This window comes from Oncorhynchus keta, chromosome 30 (assembly GCF_023373465.1).
Source record: "Oncorhynchus keta strain PuntledgeMale-10-30-2019 chromosome 30, Oket_V2, whole genome shotgun sequence".
Classification (NCBI taxonomy): Eukaryota; Metazoa; Chordata; class Actinopteri; order Salmoniformes; family Salmonidae; genus Oncorhynchus; species Oncorhynchus keta.
The window spans coordinates 21,850,216-21,876,195 of NC_068450.1; the positions used below are offsets into that span (position 1 = coordinate 21,850,216).

At 41.5% G+C, this 25,980-nt stretch overlaps 3 protein-coding genes across 11 annotated transcripts in view; 1 reads left to right on the forward strand and 2 right to left on the reverse strand.

The window, feature by feature from the left end:
* The window catches only part of zdhhc2 (zinc finger DHHC-type palmitoyltransferase 2), a 32,970-nt gene extending 31,358 nt beyond the window's left edge, over window positions 1-1,612 (forward strand). For all 3 annotated transcript variants that reach the window (XM_035758083.2, XM_035758084.2, XM_035758085.2), the window contains one exon: window positions 96-1,612. The gene's annotated coding sequence lies outside the window, so the exon portion shown is untranslated. The remainder of the gene's footprint in view (window positions 1-95) is intronic.
* cnot7 (CCR4-NOT transcription complex, subunit 7) lies at window positions 39-13,629 on the reverse strand. Of its 6 annotated transcripts, none has more exons than XM_035758089.2 (7): window positions 13,461-13,629; window positions 12,605-12,817; window positions 12,295-12,488; window positions 10,813-10,974; window positions 7,375-7,519; window positions 7,090-7,200; window positions 39-431 (listed from the first exon to the last, which is right to left on the reverse strand). In XM_035758089.2, the coding sequence occupies exons 2-7, from the start codon at window positions 12,719-12,721 to the stop codon at window positions 420-422; spliced, it is 741 nt and encodes a 246-aa protein (XP_035613982.1). In that variant the 5' UTR covers window positions 12,722-12,817; window positions 13,461-13,629; the 3' UTR covers window positions 39-419. The 6 variants fall into 6 exon arrangements, with proteins under 6 accessions (XP_035613982.1, XP_035613979.1, XP_035613980.1 ...); XM_035758086.2 differs by lacking the exon at window positions 39-431 and adding an exon at window positions 1,728-2,529; XM_035758087.1 differs by lacking the exon at window positions 39-431 and adding an exon at window positions 1,728-2,529 and having other exon boundaries at window positions 12,605-12,731; window positions 13,461-13,617.
* A 652-nt stretch (window positions 13,630-14,281) lies between these two features.
* The window catches only part of mtmr7a (myotubularin related protein 7a), a 30,053-nt gene continuing 18,354 nt past the window's right edge, over window positions 14,282-25,980 (reverse strand). For both annotated transcript variants that reach the window (XM_052488026.1, XM_052488027.1), the window contains 9 exons: window positions 24,405-24,539; window positions 23,949-24,081; window positions 20,915-21,024; window positions 19,598-19,723; window positions 18,790-18,839; window positions 18,461-18,661; window positions 15,975-16,109; window positions 15,669-15,795; window positions 14,282-15,513 (listed from right to left, as the gene is read on the reverse strand). In XM_052488026.1, coding sequence (XP_052343986.1) covers window positions 15,160-15,513; window positions 15,669-15,795; window positions 15,975-16,109; window positions 18,461-18,661; window positions 18,790-18,839; window positions 19,598-19,723; window positions 20,915-21,024; window positions 23,949-24,081; window positions 24,405-24,539 — 1,371 coding nt within the window. In that variant the 3' untranslated portion in view covers window positions 14,282-15,159. The remainder of the gene's footprint in view (window positions 15,514-15,668; window positions 15,796-15,974; window positions 16,110-18,460; window positions 18,662-18,789; window positions 18,840-19,597; window positions 19,724-20,914; window positions 21,025-23,948; window positions 24,082-24,404; window positions 24,540-25,980) is intronic.

The window sequence follows — 25,980 nt, forward strand, 5'->3', positions numbered from 1 at the left end:
ATCTCAATATTTTAAAAATATTATCCACAAAGCTTGAGGTAAAAACGATATGGTTTATTTATAATGTATCACATAATGCTTATTTCCTTCAACAGGTCTATGGTGATCCCAGTGTTCAGCGTGCCTATGAGAATGTGCAGTTGTGATATCACCATAACCAGTCATCTTTCTTACCATAACACACTGCTGTAGTTAATTGCTGCTTAGAAGGGCTTAGTTTACTGTTGTTTTTGCTCTCACCAGTATCATTGGAAACAGACGATGTAACATTTGAATCCAACAAAGCATTGTTATTGTTGTTTCTAAAGAAATCATTTAACATGGTGGAAACTGGTTTCCTGAAGGCTGAATATTGAGTATGAGATCAAGTTGTGGCCTCGGAAGATTGAAGTTGCATTCCAATTACTTGCCGTGTTTTTTCAAGTTTGGATCTGAAAAGCATAAGAATAGAATGAGAAGTGTTTTATTTTGACTTTGTATAACAGGTGGTTGGTCTAAGAAGCTACATGTGTATGTGTTCAGTACATTTATATTATTTTAGTAAAGGACCCTTGAAGTATTGTTGTATGATTTGATTATCTTGGACTTCGTCTTCAAATTAGTCTATTTTTACTTGTGTAATGTCTAAACTAGAATGACTAACTTGTATTTGTGATTATTGACAGAAACAGTATAAATATTCCATTTTAATGTAATTTTAGAATTTGCCAATACTTAATCCTAAACCAACACGCAAAGATGTATGATAGTGAATGTTGATTCTGATTGTATAGACATATTAAGAGTAAAAGATGCTTTGTGTGTGTGATTATTGGATGAGATATGCAGTGTTAGACTTTTTATGGCACCGAACATGAAAGAAGTATTGAAGAGATTAGCAACCTGTTGTGATTTTTTATTTTTTATCCTTCAATTAACTGATGCATGCTTCATACTCAGGATGCTAACTAAACATAAGAAAGTAAATAGTTTCATGTATTATACCAGTTTCTCTCTCTTGGAAACGCAGTAAAAGCACTGTTGCATAATAATCATTTGAATAAGGGCTATATTGATATTCTTTGATTTGAAAGGATTCCTGTGTTCCTCTGGCATTGGTGAGGATACCATTGGCTCTTAGACATCACCAATCAGTCTTATTTTTTTATGTCAGTGTGCTTGCCATGTCAAGTCTTCCTGTAGTGCTATTTGTCAAACTGCCAGCCAAATATCCTGTTTTTCTCCAGAGGCCTGACACACTGGCCTATGATCTTCAAATCCAAGCCTCGGTTTCAGAATGTTTGCTGCATTCGCAATTCAACTCCATTCAAATATGGAAGTGCTGCAGAAACAATACAGTGATTGCTCCAGCTGTTTCATTCCTTGTGAGGGTTCCGTTCTGATTGTACTCCTTTGGTCCTTTTAAAGGACATTTTCTGTTTGGAAATGAGTCATCAGCATCAGTTTGCATCAGTTTTCATTTTGGTAAATGGCTCAAATGTATGCAAAACCTTGTCAATCTATATTTTTTTAATACTCTGTGCATGAATGGGAAAAAATACCTTTATGAACATGTGAGGCTATGTACTGTACTGTGATGCCTTATCAGATAAATACAATGATGCCATCTTCAGCCTGTTTATATTGCTATTGACTGTTCTTGTACCTTTCTCCCATATCGGTCTCAATAGCCTATAAGGTATATAATTTAAAATATGCCTCTTAAACAGATTTCAAACTCACTCAAATCAAGTTCTTATATGTTAGAAAAGTTTGAAGCCTTTATTTACAAAAGCTTTAAAAACAATCTCTCGTATATTGCATTTTTTTCTTTACATATGGAGGGGAGGGGGGGTCTCGTCACATGAAAAGAACCAACCAGTACAATAAATTAAATATTAAAATAACATTAAAAAAAATGTAGCTACTATTAAGGCTAAGTTTGGTGAAAAAAAACAACTTATTTTCATAATAAAGACAGATGTTAAGTGAAAAAAATTGAACTTAGAGAAGGCAACAAAGAGGAGCATACCAGAAAAACGTAGCTTGTCATATAAAATCAAGGATCTGGTTAGGAGCTTTAAAGTGCAAAATTTCTACAGAAAAAGTTTGATAAACTAAAATCCCTTGTTTCTCTTCAAGCGCTTCATGTGAAATCTAAATGAACCAACCAGCCCCTCTAAACTGCTTTCATAGAAAAAACACGATTTTAAGCAAACACACACCTTGGGTACATCTGGAGATAGGAACTATTGAACCACCAAACCTCACCAACCACCTAAAGTAAGAAGCGCTTATGAAAAAGAGCTTCCAAAATGGTATATATATATATATAAATAATGCTTTTGTTCTTCCATTATTCCAGTCGTCGTAGTAATTGACTAGAGCAGACCATCCAGAAAGATCCCAGTGATGATGTCATGACAGCTGTTTATTAGCTTCCTCCTCGTAGGCGTTCCCTGTGCCGTTCTGGACGTATGCAGAGCCTGAACCCAGCCCGTACAAGTGACCACAGTACTTCGCATCATCGATATGATCCTCAAAGAACATCTAAAAAAATATATGTGATGTCATCAGATACAATAAAAAGTATACTAGTTTGTAGCTAGGTTTCCACCCAATTGGCAACAGATTGCAGATTTTTGAATATTCAAAGACAATATGTGCATTTTACCATCAGTGGTGTTTCACCAAACAGACTTGTTGCAAAAAAACAAAAACATTGTGCACATAAAATGCACTTTTTCGCTTGAGTTTCCATGTACCGAATAAAAATAAAAAGTTGAATGTGTGTCCATCGATTTTCAACTCTACCAATAGTTGTCACAACTAGACCCTAGATATTTATTGGAAAGAGCATCAAGATCACCGTGCATTTTCACCACCCTGTGTTATTTCATCTATAGCCTAATGAACTGCATGCTTTCCCAAGTTGTAGTGGGAGGACCACACACATCGCGTGACTCCAAGTTTAGATTGATATGATGGTTAATATATTAATATTTGTCCATAAAGGCGTTTCCTCCACCACTTCTCTCATAATTGGTCCTTCTGTAGCTCAGTTGGTAGAGCATGGCGCTTGTAACGCCAGGGTAGTGGGTTCGATCCCCGGGACCACCCATACGTAGAATGTATGCACACATGACTGTAAGTCGCTTTGGATAAAAGCGTCTGCTAAATGGCATATATTAATTAATTTTACTGACACAAAAAGATCTTACCATGGCAAACGAACAAATTATCTGTCAGAATTTATAAAATTGTACTGAAACTTCCTGTTTCCATCACAGCTGTCAGGATTTTTTTTAAAATACGGTATGACTTTACTGTGGATGGAAATGTGGTTAGTGAAAGTAGTATATGTTTATCTCTTTAATACCATCTGGTGGCTCTTTGAAGAAATGCAAGCTGTGAGTCATCTCCCTGTACTATGATCCATTCACACAAACATCTAAGTACCAACCCTATTCCCTTTATAGGGCACTACTTTGATCTGGGCCCACAAGGCTCTGGTCAGAAGTAGTGAACAATACAGTACTATACAAAAGTTTGGACACACAAACTCATTCAAGTGTTTTCCTTTATTGTTACTATTTTCTACATTGTAAAAATGGGGCGGCAGGTAGCCTAGTGGTTAGAGCGTTGGGCCAGTAACCAAAAGGTTGCTGGATTGAATCCCCGAGCTGACAAGGTAAAAATCTGTTGTTCTGCCCCTCAGTTAACCCACTTTTCCTCGAGCGCCGATCTCAATTACGGCACCTCTCTGATTCAAAGGGGTTGGGTTAAATACGAAAGGTATCCCCCTTTCCCAATCATTTCAGTTGTACAACTGACTAGGTCCCCCTTTCCCAAGACTAGTAGTGAAGACATCAAAACTATGAAATAACATGTTTCATTTAGTAAAAAAAAAGTGTTAAACAAATCAAAATATATTTTATATTCTACAAAGTGGTCCCTCCCTTCTTGCCTAGTAATGTTTGTACCATGTTGTTGGTTGTTATTTTCTTAGGTCTCTATGTATGTGTTGTCTCTTTTTGTGATGTGTGTTTTGTCCTGTATTTTTATTTAATTTATAATTATTTTAATCCCAGCAGGACACCGTTTGGTAAATTGTAAATAAGAATTTGTCCTTAACTGACTTGCCTAGTTAAATAAAGGTTAAATAAAATAAAATGACAGCTTTGCCAAATTGACATTCTTTCAACCAGCTTCATGAGGTAGTCACCTGGAATGCAATTCAATTAACAGGTGTGCCTTGTTAAAAAGTTAATTTCTTTCCTTTTTAATGGGTTTGAGCCAATCAGTTGTTTTGTGACAAGGTAGGGGTGGTGTATAATTGTTTTGTGACAAGGTAGGACTTGGTAAAAGACCAAGTCCATATTATGGCAAGAACAGCTCAAATAAGCAAAGATAAATGACAGTCTATCATTACTTTAAGTGCAGTCACAAAAACCATCAAGCGCTATGATGAAACCTGCTCTCATGAGGACGGCCACAGGAAAGGAAGATCCAGAGTTACCTCTGCTGCAGAGGATAAGTTCATTTGAGTTACCAGCCTCAGAAATTGCAGCCCAAATAAATGCTTCACAAAATTCAAGTTATCAGACATCTGAACATCAACTGTTCAGAGGAGACTGCATGAATCAGGCATTCATGGTGAAATTGCTGCAAAGAAACCACTACAGTGCCTTGCAAAAGTATTCATCCCCCTTGGCGTTTTTACTATTTTTTGAATTAGAACCTGTAATTTAAATAGATTTTTATTTGGATTTAATGTAATGGACATACACAAAATAGTCCAAATTGGTGAAGTGAAAAAAATGTAAAATAAAACATTCAAAAAAGTAAAAGTGGTGCGTGCATATGTATTCAACCCTTCGCTATGAAGCCCCTAAATATCTGATGCAACCAAATACCTTCAGATGTCACATAATTAGTTAAATAAAGTCCACCTGTGTGCAATCTAAGTGTCACATGATCTGGCACATGATCTCAGTATATATACACCTGTTCTGAAAGGCCCCAGAGTCTGAAATACCACTAAGCAAGCGGCACCATGAAGACCAAGGAGCTCTCCAAACAGGTCAGGGACAAAGTTGTGGAGAAGTACAGATCAGGGTTGGGTTAGAAAAAAACATCAAACTTCAAACATCCCACGGAGCACCATTAAATCCATTATTAAAACATTGAAATAATATGGCACCACAACAAACCTCACAGACCAGGCAAGGAGGGCAATTAATCAGAGGACACAAAGAGACCGAAGATAACCCTGAAGGAGCTGCAAAGCTCCACAGTGGAGATTGGAGAATCAGACCATAGGACCACTTTAAGCCGTACACTCCACAGAGCTGGGCTTTACGGAAGAGTGGCCAGAAAAAAAGACATTGCTTAAAGAAAACAAATAAGCAAACACGTTTGGTGTTCGCCAAAAGGCATGTGGGAGACTCCCCAAACATACGGAAGAAGGTACTCTGGTCAGATGAGACTAAAATGTAGCATTTTGGCCATCAAGGAAAATGGTATGTCTGGCGCAAACCCAACACTCCTCATCACCCGAGAACACCATCCCCACAATGAAGCATGGTGGTGGCAGCATTATGCTGTGGGGATGTTTTTCCATCGGCAGGGATTGGGAAATTGGTCAGTATTAAAGTAATGATGGATGGCGCTAAATACAGGGAAATTCTTGAGGGGAAACCTGTTTCAGTCTTCCAGAGATTTGGACGGAGGTTCACCTTCCAGCAGGACAATGACCCTAAGCATACTGCTAAAGCAATACTCGAGAGGTTTAAGGGGAAACATTTAAATGTCTTGGAATGGCCTAGTCAAAGCCCAGACCTCAATCCAAGAATCTGTGGTATGACGTAAAGATTGCTGTACACCAGCGGAACCCATCCAACTTGAAGGAGTTGGAGCAGTTTTGCCTTGAAGAATGGGCAAAAATCCCAGTGGTTGGATGTGCCAAGCTTATAGAGACATACCCCAAGAGACTTGCAGCTGTAATTTCTGCAAAAGGTGGCTCAACAAAGTATTGACATTGGGGGCATGAATAGTTACGCACGATCAGGTACTCTGTTTTTGTCTTACTGCTTGCTTGTTTCACAAAAAAAAATATTTTGGATCTTGAAATTGTTAAGCATGTTATGTAAATAAAATGATACAAACCCCCCAAAAATCTATTTTAATTCCAGGTTCTTAGGCAACAAAATAGTAAAAATGCCTAGGGGAAGTGAATACATTCACAAGCCATTGTACTTAAGAATATCAATAAGAAGAAGAGCCATGCTTGGGCCAAGAAACACGAGCAATGGACATTAGGCCGGTGGAAATCTGTCCTTTGGTCTGATGAGTCCAAATGGGAGATTTTTGGTTCCAACCGCCGTGTCTTTGTGAGACACAGAGTAGGTGAACGGATGTACTCCGCATGTGTGGTTCCCACTGTGGAGCATGGAGGTGTGATGGTGCTTTGCTGATGACACTGTCAATGAATTATGTATAATTCAAGGCACACTTAACCAGCATGGCTACCACAGCATTATGCAGCGATACACCATCCCATCTAGTTTGAGCTTAGTGGGACTATCATTTGTTTTTCAACAGGACAATGACCCAACACACCTCCAGGCTGTGTAAGAGCTATTAAACCAAGGAGGAGAGTGATGGATTGCTGCATCAGACGACCTGGCCTCCACAATCACCCGACCTCGACCCAATTGAGATGGTTTGTGATGAGTTGGACCGCAGAGTGAAGGAAAAGCATCCAACAAGTGCTCAGCATATGTGGGAACTCCTTCAAGACTGTTGGAAAAGCATTCCTCAAGAAGCTGGTTGAGAGAATGACAAGTTTGTGCAAAGCTGTCAAGGCAAATGGTGGCTACTTTGAATAATCTAAAATATATTTAGATTTGTTTAATACTTTCTTTTTTGGTTACTACATGATTCCATATGTGTTATTTCATAGATGTGATATCTTCACTATTATTCTACAAAGTAGAAAATAATAAAAATACATTTAAACCCTTGAATGAGAAGTAGTGTGTCATAACTTTTGACTGGTACTGTATATTGAATAGGGTTCCATTTGGGACACATACATGGACAGAGTACCTCTCTCATCTTGAAGAATGCCATGCCTGTCAGTAGTGAGTCTGAGCCAGCTTGGTGCTGGGGGCCAATCCTCTCCAGCTCCAGCTGTTCTGCCACTTCCTGTAGCCCACCCTGTCAATCAAACTCCGCCCTGTCACTCACAGATTCTGCTAATGTAGACATCTGGCCATGTCTATAATGCATTTAAAGGCTATCGATTAAGACTTGTGGCCTAGTTAGCGCTCTGAAAACTCATTGAATACAAAGCTGAGTAATACTTGAACTGTTATGATGTGCTGAAGTTACCTTGAGGTTTTTGCAGCTCTTCATGAGGTACTTGACATCATATATGATGGGGAAGAACAGGCGAAGGATCTCAAAGAAGTCCACTTCCTCTTCGGGCAGGTTAGAGTTGGACAGAATCTTGATCAGATAGCCAAAGTCATAGCCACTGCAAACAGAAAAATAAACCAAATGCTTCTTAGGTCTAAGATGATTGATTTGAACAATGGTCAAGACTGCACCAGATGTGACAAATAACATACATGTGTGGTTGGAATCTGGATCTGATAAGATGGTGCCGAAAAGGATGGCTGAAGTTTTACATGCTCCTAACCAACTGTGTTATTTTGTTAGTTTTTGCGTTATTTGTAACTTATTTGGTACATAATGTTGCTGCTACCGTCTCTTATGACCGAAAATAACTTCTGGACATCAGAACAGCGATTACTCACCACGAACTGGAAGAAACTTTTTCCTTTAATGAGTCCGACAAGAAGGATATTCCGCTTTCCCGGGAACAGGCCCAAATGTTATCATTTGTGTGAAGAAAAGATGGAGGAAAAGAGGGCGCAGGCCGGGCTGCCTTCTGAGAATCTGTAGGCGAGCGAGTAAACTCCCACTGCCATCCGTTCTATTTGCAAACATGCAATCATTGGAAAATAAAATTGATGACCTACGATTATCCTACCAACGGGACATAAACAAATGTAATATCTTATGTTTCATAGAGTTGTGGCTGAACGAAGACACGGATAATATAGAGCTGGCGTAATATTCCATGCACCGGCAGAACAAAGAAGAGGCTACGTCTGGTAAGACGAGGGTTGGGGGTGTGTGTCTTTTTGTCAAATAACAGCAGGTAGAGTACCTTGTGATAAGCTGACGACCACACTATTTACCAAGAGAGACATCTATATTATTTGTAGCCATCTATGTACCACCACTAACCGATACCAGCAGTAATAGCTCACTCAACCAACTCTATAAGGCCATAAGCAAACAGGAAAATGCTCATCCAGAAGCGGCGCTCCTAGTGGCCGGGGACTTGCAGGCAAACTTAAACCAGTTTTACCACATTTTTACCAGCATGTCACATGTGCAAACAAAGGTAAAAAAATAAAAAATAAAAAACTATAGACCACCTTTACGCCACCCACAGAGATGCATAAAAAGTCCTCCCCCGCCCTCCAGCTTACAAGCAAAAACTAAAGCTTACGAGCAAAAACAAAAGCTGGAAGTACCAGTGACTCGCTCAATACGGAAGTGGTCAGATGACGCAAGGACTGTTTTGCTAGCACAGACTGGAATATGTTCCAGGATCCATCCAATGGCATGGAGGAGTATGCCACCTCAATCATCAGCTTCATCAATAAGTGCTTCGATGACGTCATCCCCACATATCCCAACCAGAAATCATGGATTACAGGCAACATCGAGCTAAAGGCTAGAGCTGCCGCTTTCAAGGAGCTGGACACAAATCCGGACGCTTACAAGAAATCCTGCTATGCCCTCAGACGAACCATCAAACAAGCAAAGCGCCAATACAGGACTAAGATTGAATCCCACTACACCGGCTTTGACACTCGTCGGATGTGGCAGAGCTTGAAAACTATTACGGACTACAAAGGGAAACCCAGACGCGAGCTGCCCAGTGATGCGAACCTAGCAGACGAGCCAAATGCCTTTTATGCTTGCTTCAAGGCAAGAAACACTGAAGCATGCACAAGAACACCAGGTGTTCTGGATGACTGTGATAACGCTCTCGGTAGCCGATGTGAGCAAGATCTTTAAACAACATTCACAAAGCCATAGGGCCAGATGGATTACCAGAAGGTGTACTCAAAATATGCACGGACCAACTGGCAAGCGCTTTCACTGACATTTTCAACCTCTCCCTGACCGAATCTGTAATACCTACATGTTTCAAGCAGACCACCATAGTCCCCGTGCCCAAGGATTACCGCCCCATAGCACCCACGTTGGTAGCAATGAATTGCTTTGAAAGGCTGGTCATGGCTCACATCAAGCATCCTCCCGGATATCCTAGATCCACTGCAATTCGCATTCCACCCCAACAGATCCACAGATGACACAATCGCAATCCACACTGCCCTTTCCCACCTGGACAAAGGAACGCCTATGTGCGAATGCTGTTCATTGACTACAGCTCAGCATTCAACACCATAGTGCCCACAAGCTCATCATTAAGGTAAGGACCCGGGGACAAAAAACTTTCCTCTGAAACTGGATCCTGGACTTCCTGACGGGACGCCCCCGGGTGGAAAGGGTAGGCAGCAACACGTCTGCCACGCTGATCCTGAACACTGGGGCCCCTCAGAGGTGTGTACTTAGTCCCCTCCTGCACTCCCTGTTCACCCACGCCCGCCATGGCCAAACACGACTCCAACACCATTATTAAATTTCTTGACGACAACAGTGGAAGGCCTGATCACAGACAAAAATGACACCCCCTAAAGGGAGGTCAGAACTGGCATTGTGGTGCCAGGACAACAACCTCTCCCTCGATGTGAGCAAGACAAAGGAGCTAATCGTGGACTACAGGAAAAGGCGGGCTGAACAGGCCCCCATTAACATCGACGGGGCTGTAGTGGAGAGGGTCGAGAGTTTCAAGTTCCTTGGTGTCAACATCACCAACGAACTATCATGGTCCAAACACACCAAGACAGTCCTGAAGAGAACACACATTTTTTTTTCCCCCCTCAGGAAACTAAAATGATTTGGCATGGGTCCCCGGATCCTCAAAAAGTTATCCAGCTGCACCGTCGAGAGCATCCTGACCAGTTGCATCACCGCCTGGTATGGCTATGGCAACTGCTTGGCATCTGACTGTAAGGCATTACAGAGGGTAGTGCATACGACCCAGTACATCACTGGGGCCAAGCTTCCTGCCATCCAGGACCTATATAATAAGCTGTGTCAGAGGAAAGCCCATAAAATTGTCAGAGACTCCAGTCACCCAAGTCATAGACTTTTCTCTGCTACCGCATGGCAAGGGGTACCGGAGCGTCAAGTCTAGGACCAAAAGGCACCTTAACAGCTTCTACCCCAAAGCCATAAGACTGCTGAACAATTAATTAAATGGCCACCAGACTATTTACATTGATATCCCCCCTCTCCATTTGTTTTGTGCACTGCAGCTAATCACTATTTATCATCTATGCAGTCACTTCACCCCAACCTACATGTACAAATTACCTCAACTAACATCTACCCCCACACACTGACTCGGTACCGGTACCCCTGGTAATATAGCCTCGTTATTGCTATGTTCATGTTCCTTTTTATTATTTTTTACTTTAGTTAATTTGGCAAATGTTTTTACTATTCTTGAACTGCACTGTTGGTTAAGGGCTTGTAAGTAAGCATTTCACTTTAAGGTCTACACTTGTTGTATTCGGCGCATGTGAAAAATAAAGTTTGATTTGATTTTAAATGGCCTACCTGTGGAAAGAAAGCCACTTGACGCCCTCACAGAGCACCACCCCTGAGGTCATGAGCAGTTCAGCCAAGTACAATGTCTCGATCCCCTCCTCCTCGTGCTTCTTGAACTGGATGCCTGATGTTGTCAAGAGCTCGATGGAGTCCTGTGCATACATGTCCTCCCTGACGACGGAAAGGGAGACACCTGTCACACTCACACCTAGGCTACACATTTATAACAGGGTTTCTTAAACTGTGGGTCGGGACCCAAAGTGGCTCCTGGGCATGTGAGAGGTGGGTCACGAGTCATGAGAATATATCTATATTAACACAATTTCTTCTTAATTTGGGTAGTTGGAACAAGATATGGGTCACAGGAAGATAGTACATTTATATATTTTGTGTCAAGAGCCGAAAAGGTTTAAGAACCCCTGAATTATATCAACGAATGTAATGGCTATAAGAACAAGGGGTACACTAAGCATGACAAAGTTGTTGTTGCTGTGTAAGTGGATGCAGTCCAACTTTATATATATATCTTCCTCAATGTCTGAGACTGCTGATAAGCCTTTAGGTTTTACTTCCACAATAGAAACAAGTTACATGTAAAAAACAAAATACTACTCAAAACACTGTCTTCAGTGCCTCACTAAAACAAACATGAAAATAAAACAGTACCTGCGATATGCTCGAAAGCATTTATGAAATATGTCAATTATAAACATTTGAAAAATGACTTGAGGCACTAGGAGAAAAGCAAGTCAATTAGCTTGTTGAGAAAGTAAGCAGCTCATGTGACAGGTGCAGCCTATTTGGTGGCTCAAGTGAAAGTCTTGGCCACATGGTTTCTAAACAATCTTGGTCACATTGTCCTTTACCTGAATGGTGTGCAGGCAGTGCAGCTTCAGTGTGACAACGTTCAGTCCTGTATGGAGGTCCTGAACTAGCTCTGGTCGAGGGCGTTCAATGTGGCTTGCTGACATTGAGCCTTCAAATGGCCTGGCCCAGAACTAGTCATGAGCGTGACCCTGATTGTGTGCAGTATCAACACTGAACATAGGCCTGTTCTTGCCTTGGTTTCATACATCATATGAGCAGGTTTTTTTGTGCCTTTGCCCATCAGTCCAGACATGTAAACTAGTCAAACTCCATACTACAATAATATCACCTCAATAACAGACTACATCAAATGGACTTCCTTTTTGTAGTTAACTTTAATGCAGAAATCTCAAGTTATAAAAATGTAATTCCTCAAGAAAGTACCGTACAATACATATAAACATTAATCATCTTTAAAACCTTTCATGGTAGAAACAAAAAGGTTCTTCCTTTTCTCCTAGTGCCTCCAAAGAGCCGTTGCTATGAAACTACACCAGTTCTGTAGGTGCTGTACAAGAGGCAGGTCATATAGTTGAGTTCTCTAAAATGGGCAAGTCAAGTCTTGATACAAGACATGAAAATGAGTTGAACATTGATAGACATCATAGAAAGGGGAACGCTTACGTGAGGTTAAACTTAAAATTGAACTGCCATGTTGAAGTTCCCGGTGGATATTCACCCTGTTCATTCATAAAGGTAAGGCCCAGCTGGATAATCTTTAGCAAGTCTACATTACATCGCAGTAACTGGTACTGGTAGTCAGCATTGCTTCTGAACTCTCCAATCGGTCTCGCAACTACACCTGGAAACTCTGTGTCCTATGAACAGAACACAAAGCAATAGAGAATGCAGAAATGGAGCAGCAGCACAATGTTCAGCAAATATCTGTCAGTGTCAACCAAGATGCCTTTAATCAGAACTCTTCTTAACTTACCATGGCAATGTAGTTGTATTTTCTAATGACCTGGCGGATCCTTTTGAGTTCTTCATCCAGGTTGTCAGCCCAAACCTCACATATTCTTTGGCTATGATCCACAGTAGCCGCGGGCATAGTGCCAGCTCTACAAGCAAGGCATCAAAAACAAACAAACAAACTCTCAATCGAGAAAATGACCATGGAATTGTGGTCCTTCTTTATTTGTTTGACCTGGAGATAAACAACAAACAATGTCCGGTTACACAATAACCCTGTGAGATTTCTTGCCACATACTCGATGGTTACATTAAAACATCTAGCTAACGTTAACTAGATTTGACAGGAGAATTACAGACATCTAACGTTAGCTAGCTAATATACTGTGTAACATACTCCCTAAGCTAGATAGCTAATGCTGTAGCTAACAATCTTGCTGTTAGGAGGACTTCACTATGCTTTGATGTTATTGGGGCAAATAACTGGCTAGCTACTTTTTTAGCAGGCTGTGATGACAGGCACCCATCTAGTTATCGAACTGAGCTAACTTACCTGTCCCACTAGTTAGTTAGCTAGCAGTTCACTAGCTAATTAGCTAGGAGTCTGCTAACCTTAAGAGTGGGGACAGGATGCGTTTCTCTTCAGATACAATGATATCATAGTGTTTCATCGCCTCTTATAATGCCCAACCCTAGCACCTGTCTGCTACCGTTAGCCAGCTGGCTAAAATATGTGGCTGGCTAGCAAATCTAGCTAACGTTAACTTAGCTAGCTAACCAACTCCTAATAGGGCTTGAATTTCAACCTTCCCGACTTAGCGTTCGCTAAATAAGGGTTGTACAATTACAAGTGAACAGTTAAAAAAACTCCCAATTACCTTGTTTAAAAACGGTCAGGGCCTTTTAACTAACTTTTAAACAGTTTTATATTCCAAATACCGACAGTCATTGATATCAACCCACAGCTGCCACCTCTGAACCTCCATTACAACGTCATCACGCACACAGTGACGTCACGAACGTACACACGTTGGCCTTTGGAGTCCAAGGACGGGGGCGTATTCATTACGCCGATTCTGTTGCGAAACGTTTGTTAAACGGAAGCAAACGGAACGAAATGGGCGGGACTTACCTGAATTTGTCCAATAGAACGTCTCGTTTTAGTTTGCAACTGTTTGGACTAATGTAATTACACCCCTGGTTCCTTTTCGTCTCTACGTCTTCTTCTAGGTTTATTGGCAGACCACACCCCAACATTTGTCTGGCCGCCTCCTAGTGTGCAGGTTGAAAAAATGTACATTGTGGGGGTGGGCAAAAATATCCATACAGAGCAGGGCCATAACTACCAGGGGAGAACGACTCAACCTTCGCATTGACGATTTCAAGCTGAAGGCCGTCCACGGTACTGCAGGCATCGTTTCCAGAAAACAGGATCCCCATTATACTAACTAAGCATTTAGTTGGATGATGTATACAAGGAGTAGGCAACCCTGGTACAGCATGTGGGAGAAGTCAGAGCTCAGTAATTGAGTTGGAAGGGTATTCAGGTGGATTTTTCCCATGCGTGTGGGTAAATACCACCTTTCCACTTAGTTATGAACGTAGCATAAGCAAGCAGAAAATATCCATCAAAAACTTGAATGTTGAATCAACTTTCATAAATATACTTTTTGTTTATAAGGTAAGGCAAAAGTCTTAATCCCAAGAATGTTCAATCTTTATTTAATGCACAAGTCCTCTTATAGCTTTAGTGGTCTTTTCTAGTGAACTTTTAACACAATCAAATCAATTCATTTACAAATTAACTAAATAAAAATAAATATGTATGTTGTAATATTCCTTTGAAATAGGATATAGATAGGACATATTATGTATATTCTTTATACAAATAAAACAACATGCAATGCTTACAATAGCAGTATATATTATTCCACAAGACATTCAGTACCTGTGCTTTGACAGTGAAACCTAAGCTGTTTGAACAGAATTGTGATCATACTGTTGGGTGAGATTCACAAAGCTACTCTCCTCCCTGTGTGTCCGTCCCCTAGTACTAGCATGCCAATATCTCCACATGCTACAGCCTGCTGGGTTGGTTTAGTAGCTTCGTGAGTTACAGCATGCACAATGAGCCCAGTGAACCAGATGGACTGGCTTTGGTTATAAAACTACACTAAATTAGGAGAGGTTTACTGCATGAGTATAATGACAAATTTGGCATTTGATATCATGTTTTGGTTTACAGTGCACTTGAAAGATTTTTAGTCCAAATTGAATTTTAAAATATATTATTATCATATTACACATTTGCATAAATATATAACATTAAATATTTTATTTAGTTGTAAAGGCTCTGACGAAATCCATTCATTGTTGTAGCTAACTTCTTAAGTATGGAATACCATAAACCACATGAAAAGTAAAAACTCTACACAAATAACACACATACAGATCAGATCCAATTGTCATTTCACTGAATAATCATTCCCAACAGTTAGTCAGTTTATAATACCAATTGCGCAATTGCCCATTAAAGTGCACCTCTCTTCCCTCTGACAACATTAATGTCACTACTGCTCAGGCAGCAGAGTAGGCAGCCTCATCAGGGTCCTTGGCACTGTCCTCACTTGGCGGGGAGCTGAGATCTGCTATGCCCGACTCCTGGTCATCACTGTTGGTGGAGAGGTCTGGGTCGGACGGTTTGCGGCGCTCCCCTGGTCGGGGGAGGATCAGAAGACTGCTCTCTGGCCCCATCTGCTGGCAGGGTGATGAACTGAGGAAGTCTCCCAGTCCGCTGTAGTCCCCTGGGGTGTTGGCCAAACCCAAGCAGCTCTCTGAGGGGGGAGAGGCCCACACCGCGTGGCTCCTATCCAACGTGTTAGTTTTTGTCTGGATGCTCTTCCCCTGCTCCTTCTCCAACATGGCTATTTTCTAGGGTGGATAACACTACATAATATTAGAAAAAAAACTAAGACAAGAACAGCGACTTCAATCAAATGGTCCTGGTCAAAAGTAGTGCACAAAATAGGAAATAGAGTGTGATTTGGGACATAGCCTATATCATCAGCCCTCCTGTCCTGCCTTACCTCCTTGTGGGAGACAAGCTGCTCCTCCAGCTGCTGTGTCTCCTCTCTGATGGCCATCAGGTAGTCTATCACAGACTGGCGAGGATGCATGCCTCTGTCAAAACGGTTGTATAAGGCCCTCCAGAACCTACACACACACACACACACACACACACACACACACACACACACACACACACACACACACACACACACACACACACACACACACACACACACACACACACACACACACACACACACATTCAATACAGTTGAGAAAAATAGTGGGGAAATACTACTTGTCCTTAAATATGCACAACCTACTTAAAACAGTAGGGGGCGGTAACTGGGCGCAGAACCCCCTGAGTCTGGCTGTGGTCAGGTCTGTACAGGGGGTTGATGTGGTCAGTCCTGTTCTCCCACAAGTAGGTCCACAGAGAATGGGTCTTCTCCTGATGTCTGACAACACAAAAACACATCTCACATGTCAACCATAGACACAAACATCACACATGTCAACTACAGACACACACATCACACATGTCAACTTCAGCCACACACATCACACATGTCAACTACAGCCACACACATCACACATGTCAACTACAGCTCAACACAAAACACACCACACATGTCAACCAGTTGGAGGCTTCTCTGAAGAGAAAGGGGAGGACCATACTCCTCAGTAAATTTGATAAAAATACAAATAGCGAAACATTACAAAAGTAATCCTTTTTAGATAAAACTATACATGTCACCAAATAATTGATTAAAAAACACTGTTTCGCAATGAAGGTCTACAGTAGTCTCAACATCACTCTGTAGTGTAGCACCAAGGTGTAGCCAGAGGACAGCTGGTTTCCGTCCTCTGGGTATATTGACTTCAATACAAAACCAAGGAGGCTCGTGGTTCTCACCCCCTTCCCTAGACTTACACAGTAATTACGACAACTTCCAGAGTACATCCTCCAACCTATCAGAGTTTTTGCAGCATGAACTGACATGTTGTCCACCCAATAAAAGGATCAGAGAATGAATCTAGTACTGAAAGCATAAGCTTCAGCTAGCTAGCACCCAAAAGAGTTCTACCTGGAACCAAAAATGGTTCTCCTATGGGGACAGCCGAAGAACCTTTATGGAACCCTTTTTTCAAAGAGTTTAGCTATATTTCTGAAAACAAATTCACTTTCACTTACTCCGGCTCAAACAGAGAAGGATTCTATGTTACCTATGGCTATCCAACACTGGAACTCTTCTATGTCAAGGTAAGCTTTTGGCTTTATTAATTTACTGCCACCTGGGCACGCCAGTGTAATTGATAAACTGCTTGCTGCTGTAACTGTACACTGTACTGCATGATTGTAGCAGGTTTACTAACGCGTTAGTTCTAGTAGCTATGTTTACTTGACGTTAGCTAATATGGTGACAACGGTATAGCAGTTAAACGGAACCAAACAAGGATAAACATACCTACATTTGTCTAATAGAAACACTTGTTTGTAACTTTTGGACTAATGATTACAACCTAGATCAGCTAGATGCAGGCAAGAGTGTGCAAGATGGTATTGAATGTGTCAATACCTGTTACATGGATTACTCAAATTTCTCTCGATTTGTGCACTATGTTGTAAACCTTCATTCATCGGCTAGGTTGTAGCAACCTCATGACGGGTATAGGGAAAATGTGAGTATCATGTAGTAGCCTAAACCTACCGCTGTTACATTGAGCTGGGTGAATATAATATGAATGACAGTCATCCAATATGCTGTAATAGAAATAAGGCCATTCTCAAAAAAACGGCACCGACCAACTCCAGCTCAACACAAAATGTATCATTCCAAAATTATTCTGACTGAGAAAGAAAGAATGTGTGTGTGAATTCCTGCTCTCTTTTTTGTCTGGTCTGACTGAAGCTGTTCATGTCTCTTGTATTGGCTAGCCCAGTAGGCCTATTTGTTTAAATCTGTGTCTCATGTTAGGTGAATTTGAACACTATTATATCTGAAATAATAAGCAAAAAAGCCTTAACATTTCAGTAAATAGTTTAGATTAGTTATGTGTGAAGTCACAGTCAGTTTCAAAAATTCAAGACAAGGAACGGCAAATTGACAGACTTCTATCTATTACCTATGCTCTGCTCTCTCTTTCTGGTTATTACCTATGCTCTGCTCTCTCTTCCTGGTTATTACCTATGCTCTGCTCTCTCTTTCTGGTTATTACCTATGCTCTGCTCTCTCTTTCTGGTTATTCCCTATGCTCTGCTCTCTCTTTCTGGTTATTACCTTAGCTCTGCTCTCTCTTTCTGGTTATTACCTATGCTCTGTTCTCTCTTCCTGGTTATTATCTATGCTCTGCTCTCTCTTCCTGGTTATTACCTATGCTCTGCTCTCTCTTCCTGGTTATTATCTATGCTCTGCTCTCTCTTCCTGGTTATTATCTATGCTCTGCTCTCTCTTTCTGGTTATTACCTATGCTCTGCTCTCTCTTCCTGGTTATTACCTATGCTCTGCTCTCTCTTCCTGGTTATTACCTATGCTCTGCTCTCTCTTTCTGGTTATTACCTATGCTCTGCTCTCTCTTCCTGGTTATTACCTATGCTCTGCTCTCTCTTCCTGGTTATTACCTATGCTCTGCTCTCTCTTTCTGGTTATTACCTATGCTCTGCTCTCTCTTTCTGGTTATTATCTAAGCTCCACCCTCTCCTTCTGTTTATTACCTAAGCTCCGTCCTCTACTTCTGGTTATTACCTAAGCTCCGTCCTCTCCTTCTGGTTATTACCTAAGCTCCGTCCTCTCCTTCTGGTTATTACCTAAGCTCCGTCCTCTCCTTCTGGTTATTGCCTATGAAGTTTCCGTACTGGCAGGAGTAGATGTGGTTGTGGATGGTGATGAGGAACCTCTCGTTGTACTCGAAGGCACAGGGGAACTGCTCCGACAGCTGCCACACACACTCCAGGAACTGGTCTATGACCGGGGACACCTCCTTGGGGTCTCCATCCAGGTGGTTGTATCTGAGGGGAGAGGGCAACATGGGTAGCCTGCTTCCCAAATGGCACACTATTCCCTATATAGTGTACAACTTTTGATTTTGTTGCTAAAGGAAATAATTATATCTGCAAGAAAACACAATAGTTCACACCTGTGAGAGAACTTGTGTCCAAAGGAAACCCAGTCTCTTTCAATGAGAACCTGAATACAGGGGAATAAAATATGATTTACTTATGCATGAGGATGACAGAAGGTGTTATTTGTATATAACTTGGGTCTAAACCTGTTTCATCACTTTCATCTTTGTTTCACAGCTTACACTTGGACAGTAAAGAGTACAAATATTACAGAGAGAGAGAGACAGTTTGCACCATGAGAAAGCTTGAACTTCCTCACACAATGTGTGGGGTGGTTTTCTACTAAGTCTCAAGATGATTGTAAGAAGTCAGGCTTCCTGTCACAGTAACTTTTTTCCATGGAGATGCCTTTTGGCAGAAACCCAGTCAGACTGAGCAAATCCTCGTGATCAAAGAATCCAGAACCATAAGCACAGCACGGACCTACTTACATTACCATCCAAGAGGACGTGATCAACTACAATCACACCGTAATTTAACAGTATGTCAACATCAATGTGCTTACATGTCAATAAAAATGTGAAAAACTAAAACACAGCCAGAAACGAAGGGAAAAGGAATGTTCTTCATTTCAAATGAAGTGCCATCTATTCAAACACGTATTGAGCGCTAGTGGCTACTAGGTAGAGGAGGTTTTAAACATGAATCATTGCAAACCTGCTGATCATGTGTTAAGAGCTGACTGTATGATATAATATTTAGGGTAATTATTTCTATGAATATGACATACATGACCCCATACACTATAAACTGACTATAGGTTCAAGATGTACACTAGTGAATATGCAGATACCCTGCTCAGAGAGACAGTAGGGGATGTACCATGAGTCCTTTGAGAGTCCTGTAGTAGGGGTCCAGGAGCACGGAGGCCACAGAGCACACCTGAGCAGTACGATCCCAACCGTCTGAGCAGTGTACCAAGACACTGACGCCACCCTCTGAAACGGCCTACACATGCATGCAGGCACGCACGCAGACACGAGAGAGTGAGAGTCTGAGAAACAATAACTTAACCCTCCTGCTGTGTTCCCGTCGAATTGGACCGATTTACACGTTTTCTCTCTGAAAAATGTAGTTCATTTAATCTGATTGTCACAAGGTTCCATGACATTGTCCAAATGGGGCATCTGAACACACAAAATACATTTTGATGATTTTCATTACATTTTGGGTGTTTTATTTAACATTTGTACACCTGTGGTGTTTCCAGTCAAAAATGACCGGTCATTAGAAATGAATGGGTGAGACTACAATTAGTGTATAAAATTGAGTTCAGGCATATGCCCATTCATCAGATGGACACACTTCCTCTCCCAGACCCCCACATGCATGTGTGTTTGAGGGCACACACACACACACACACACACACACACACACACACACACACACACACACACACACACACACACACACACACACACACACACACACACACACACACACACACACACACACACACACACACACACACACACACACACACACACACACCCTTCTTGGCTTCCATGGCAACCCCTACGGGAACCTTTCCCCAATAGAATCTTTCCCCCACAGGAACCACACCTGTTGGCATTCTCACAAACAATGGCAACATTGTTTCAATAATATTTAGAACTTTTCTTGCAGCTCTGGTATATAAAGCTTTTTTGAGGCCATGCTCACAATTAATTCTGTGGCAGCACAATGACCAAACGATGTAGTGTATGTGAGGCTCTTGATTATATCTTTGATCATGACACTGGTGAGGAGGAGAGAGTCCTTGTTAAACTTTGACACAAAGTAGTCTGTGATAAATAGCACAATGTGTTTCATCTGAGTATTTGTTATAGTCAAAATAATCCATACATTATGCTTTTTTTAAACTCAAAACGAGTTGTATGAGTTCAGATCAATGAGGCCTACAGGCCATAAATAGCAAATAGAAGATTAAAAAACTGTTCACAAGAATTTAAGTTGATAAAAAGATCTAACACAACATTAGGTGGTAATATATGCATTATTATGGATTTACAATCAGCTATAATGGGTTGGTCATTTTGGACCGGGAACACAGAATTAATTAACATGAAAAGAACACAACAGGAGGGTTAAGTGTAGCACTGAGACAGACAGAGGGGATTATCATCCAGACAGACTAACCTTGGCGATGAAGATGCCAGCATCCAGGACAGCTTTGATGTGTTTTAGCCAGCCTGAGCTTTCCAGACCCTCCAGGAACTCTGACATGGAGGGGGACCATGCCTCACTCACTGCAGGGGAAAACACACCGGGGTCAGTGGTAGACACGGATACGGTTACAAATTCCCCATAATTCCCCGGTCTTCCAGAAATCATGATTGGAGGATTCAAAGATTTTCTGCTTATTCCTTCCTGATTCCAGGAATCTTCTAACTGGGATTTCTGGAAAACTTTGAAATTCAAGGTTTTTCTTTATTTGGACTATTTCCTATATTGTAGAATAATAGTGAAGACATCAAAACTATGAAATAACACATATGGAATCATGTAGTAACCAAAAAAGTGTTAAACAAATCAAAATACATTTGAGATTTTTCAAATTAGCCACCCTTTGCCTTGATGACAGCTTTGTACACTCTTGTCACTCTCTCAACCAGCTTCATGAGGAATACTTTTCCAAGAGACTTGAAGGAGTTCCCACATATGCTGAACACTTGTTGGCTGCTACTCTGCGGTCCGACTCATCCCAAACCATCTCAATTGGGTTGAGGTTGGATGATTGTGGAGGCCAGGTCATCTGATGCAGCACTCCATCACTCTTCTTCTTGGTCTAACAGCCCTTACACAGCCTGGAGCTGTGTTTTGGGTCATTGTTCTGTTGAAAAACAAAAGATAGTCCCACGAAGCGCAAACCTGATGGGATGGCGTATCACTGCAGAATGCTGTGGTAGCCATGCTGGCTAAGTGTGCCTTGAATTCTAAATAAATCACTGACAGTGTCACCAGCAAAGCACCCCCACACCATCACACCTCCTCCTCCATGCTTCACGTTGGGAACCACACATGCGGAGATAATCCGTTCACCTACTCTGCGTCTCACAAAGACACAGAGGCTGGAACCAAACATCTCCAATTTGGACTCATCAGGCCAAAGGACAGATTTCCACCGGTCTAATGTCAATTGTTTGTGTTTCTTGGCCGGAGCAAGTCTCTTCTTCTTATCGGTGTCCTTTAGTAGTGGTTTCTTTGAAGGCCTGACTCACACAGTCTCCTCTGAACAGTTGATGTTGAGATGTGTCTGTTACTTGAACTCTGTAAAGCATTTATTTGGGCTGCAATTTCTGAGGCTGGTAACTCTAATGAACTTATCCTCTGCAGCAAAGGTAACTCTGGCTCTTCCTTTCCTGTGTCGGTCCTAATGAGAGCCAGTTTCATCATAGAGCTTGATGTTTTTTTGCGACTGCACCTGAAGAAACTTTCAAAGTTCTTGAAATTTTCCAGATTGACTGACCTTCAAGTCATAAAATAATGATGGACTGTCGTTTCTCTTTGCTTATTTGAGCTGTGCTTGCCATAATATGGACTTGGTCTTTTACCAAATAGGGCTATCTTCAGTATACCACCCCTACCTTGTCACAACACAACTGATTGGCTTAAATGCATTAAGGAAAGAAATTCCACAAATTAACTTTTAACAAGGCACCTCATGAAGCTGGTTTGAATAATCTCAAATATAAAATATATTTTGATTTGTTTAACACTTCTTTGGTTACTACATGATTCCATATGTGTTCTGTCATAGTTTCGATGTCTTCACTATTATTCTACAATGTAGAAAATAGTAAAAACAAAGAAAAACCCTGGAATGAGTAGGTATGTCTAAACTTTTGACTGGTACTGTATGCTTTCTTCCCAATATGATGTTGGGGACTCTTGAGTCAATATTGACACAGGCCATTTGACACTGGACATCACTTTAAATATTGAGACAGAAGACAGGCAACTAAATCCAGACTCAATTCTGCAGCATACAGCTTAATGCATTACGTGATTTGTTTTCCTTGAAAACATACAGTGTATAACTTTTCATTTAGAATCTGAAAGTTTAAGATCAATAATTTGTCAGTTGTGACAAAGTGACAACATTTCCAGAGTTTCTCCAGTGTTGACAGCTTGGTTAACGAAGGAGAGTTTTCAAATAAACACAAATATTTTCAATAATCATTTTTAGATATGCCAACTCCCTACAAAAACATCCATCTCTCCAGACGGCTATTAAGAGTTGATAGAGGTACACAGAGGGGTGGGTTGACAGATGTGTTGACGTGTGTGTGTGACCCTGAGTACTCTACTTCCAGACAATATTAGTGCGCTGACCCGTGAGCCCACCTGACATGTGACTCTGCAACAGGCAGCTGGAGCCTGCAGGTGAACGGGTTCAGTCAACCTTGGTTTTACAGCATGGGCTAATTTCCGGGAAACTATTGTTCTCTGAAGAATAATGAAAATAATGTTTTGAACTGACATAGCTATCTACTGCATTGCCATGCAATCTGTTGCAGGACAAAGCCTCTCTCTTGCATTCTTCAGAACCCGTAGACTCCCTTGTGTTTCCAGGGGGCAAGGAGTTATCACAGCTAAGGCCAGATATTATTTTTCATACGCTAAATCACATAATTCTCACGCCCTCCGTCTCCCTCTTAAGGGGAAAAAGGTCCCAAATCGGCCACTCCAGGAAACAAAAATAGTTTGCAGATGAAATCCAGATGGATTCAATGTCTTCCTGGCCCTGCACATTGCCCAGAAACGCTCCTATGGGTCAACCTAAGTCCTGATTGCAGAGCAGAGCAGTCTGCATCGCTGCATATTAAAGCCACAGGGGTGGCAGGGGACCTGGTATATTGAGAGAATGAAGTGGGATCACATTCGAGGGATCAAGACTAATCCAGTCTGGAACTGTATTGTGTTTTAATAAAGTTGAGAGACAGTAGACAAAACAAACCTGTGGCTGTGAGTGAATATTACTTTGGCATTCTCTGAAATCAAGCTCTCAGTGATGTACTGAACAACACTGAGATGGGCTTTTATGGCTGAACGAGGTCTAGTGAGCCACAGAGTGATAGCTCGCTGGCCGACTGTAGAGTATTCATATGGATGCAATGTAAGATGATCTGCTACAGGCCTCCAACACTGTGGGTGTTGACCCGATTCATACCTTCTAGCATTTTCTGGAGGCTGTTCCTCATCACATGGATGTTCTCAATGCCTATGAACTGAAACTTGATGTTGGAGTAGTTGTCTTCATTTTCATAGCCTTTCCCTGCTGCTCGGTTTGCTATTGCATTCAGCTGGAAAGACATACAGTACATACAGTTTAATCAAAGAGAAATCCTCAGAGAGACATGACTTTTAAAGACTAGATGGAGCAAGGCTTCCGCATGTTAAAGTTAGGATGAAGGTTGCCACTGATTTTGCACATGTTGTGCATGTTCTGAACGGCATGAAGCCAGGCATTTAATGTGAGCTTGACCAGCTGACACCAGGCCCAAGATGAGCCCCTGGCCCCAGGGCCCAGCTAGCAAAATGCTGCATTGAAAAACAAAGCTCCACCTGAACATACAGAAAAGACGTTGTTGAAGGACTTCCATTGGCCCTGTGGCCAGGGGCTCACCTTGGGCCTGGTGTCCACCACATACATGAAGTCACTACGGGGGTTGGACCTCACAATGGCCTCCAGCATCTGCTCATCCTCCAGGCAGCGGGCACTGAAGCCAGACAGGGGCTGACTGCTACGACAGATGGCAGCCTGGAGAGGGGGTAGAAGGGAGAGACCTCTAAAAACAAGGCAATATACTATATATACAAGGCCCTGTTGTACTATACAGTCAGAATAATGACATATTCACACTGCTGATTCATATTTAGGACAGAAACCTACATTTACCATAGTGATTATGTCTTGCCGTAATACAGCAACTGCACAATTTCATATTTTTGTATGAGGCGTGGGGGAGATTGGGCCAGCGACCCCTGTGTGGTTCCCAGAGTGACTTGTCCCCCACAGATCATACATACAGAGCAGCAGGGAGAACAGAGCCACATCTGAACACTGAACCCTGGGAACCTGACCTCACACATAAAACACTCTAACCCAGGCTGCAATATGAACTTTATATAGAGACTGGTCCACACTGTTCTACTGCAATATGAACTTTATATAGAGACTGGTCCCGACTGTACTACTGAAATATGACATTTATATAGAGACTGGTCCTCACTGTTTTACTGCAATATGAACTTTATATAGAGACTGGTCCTCACTGTTCTACTGCAATATGAACTTTATTTAGAGACTGGTCCTCACTGTTCGACTGCAATATGAATTTTATATAGAGACTGGTACTCGCTGTTCTACTGCAATATGAACTTTATATAGAGACTGGTCCTCACTGTTCAACTGCAATATGAACATTCTTTAGAGACTGGTCCTCACTGTTCTACTGAAATATGACCTTTAAATAGAGACTGGTCCTCACTGTTCCAATGCAATATGAACTTTATATAGAGACTGGCTCTCACTGATCTACTGCAATATGAATTTTATAAAGAGACTGGTCCCTACTGTTCTGCTGCAATATGAGCTTTATATAGAATACTGCTCCTCAGTGTTCGACTGCAATATGAACTTTATATAGAGACTGGTCCTCACTCTTCTACTGCAATATGAGCTGTATATAGAGACTGGTCCTCACTGTTCCAATGCAATATGAACTTTATATAGAGACTGGTCCCTACCGTTCCACTGCAATATGAACTTTATATAGAGACTGGTCCTCACTGTTCTACTGCAATATGAACTTTATATAGAGACTGGTCCTCACTCTTCTACTGCAATATGAGCATCATAAAGAGACGGGCCCTCACTGTTCTACTGCAATATGAACTTTATATAGAGACTGGTCCTCACTGTTCTACCGCAATATGAACTTTATATAGAGACTGGTCCCTACTGTTCTACTGCAAAATGAGCTTTATATATAATACTGCTCCTCAGTGTTCTACTGCAATATGAACTTTACAAAGAGACTGGTCCTCACTGTTCTACTACAATGTGAACTTTATATAGAGACTGGTCCTCACTGTTCTACTGCAATATGAGCATTACATAGAGACTAGTCCTGAATGTTCTACTGCAATATGAACTTTATAAAGAGACTGGTCCTCACTGTTCCACTGCAAAATGAACA

Coding starts and splice junctions, on each gene's coding strand:
- cnot7 (XM_035758086.2), bottom strand. CDS start 12,721: ATGCCCGCGGCTACTGTGGATCATAGCCAAAGAATATGTGAGGTTTGG. Junction 12,489..12,604: donor AATACAACTACATTGCCATG/GTAAGTTAAGAA, acceptor TTCTGTTCATAG/GACACAGAGTTTCCAGGTGT. Junction 7,520..10,812: donor AAGTGGCTTTCTTTCCACAG/GTAGGCCATTTA, acceptor TTCTGTTTGCAG/TGGCTATGACTTTGGCTATC.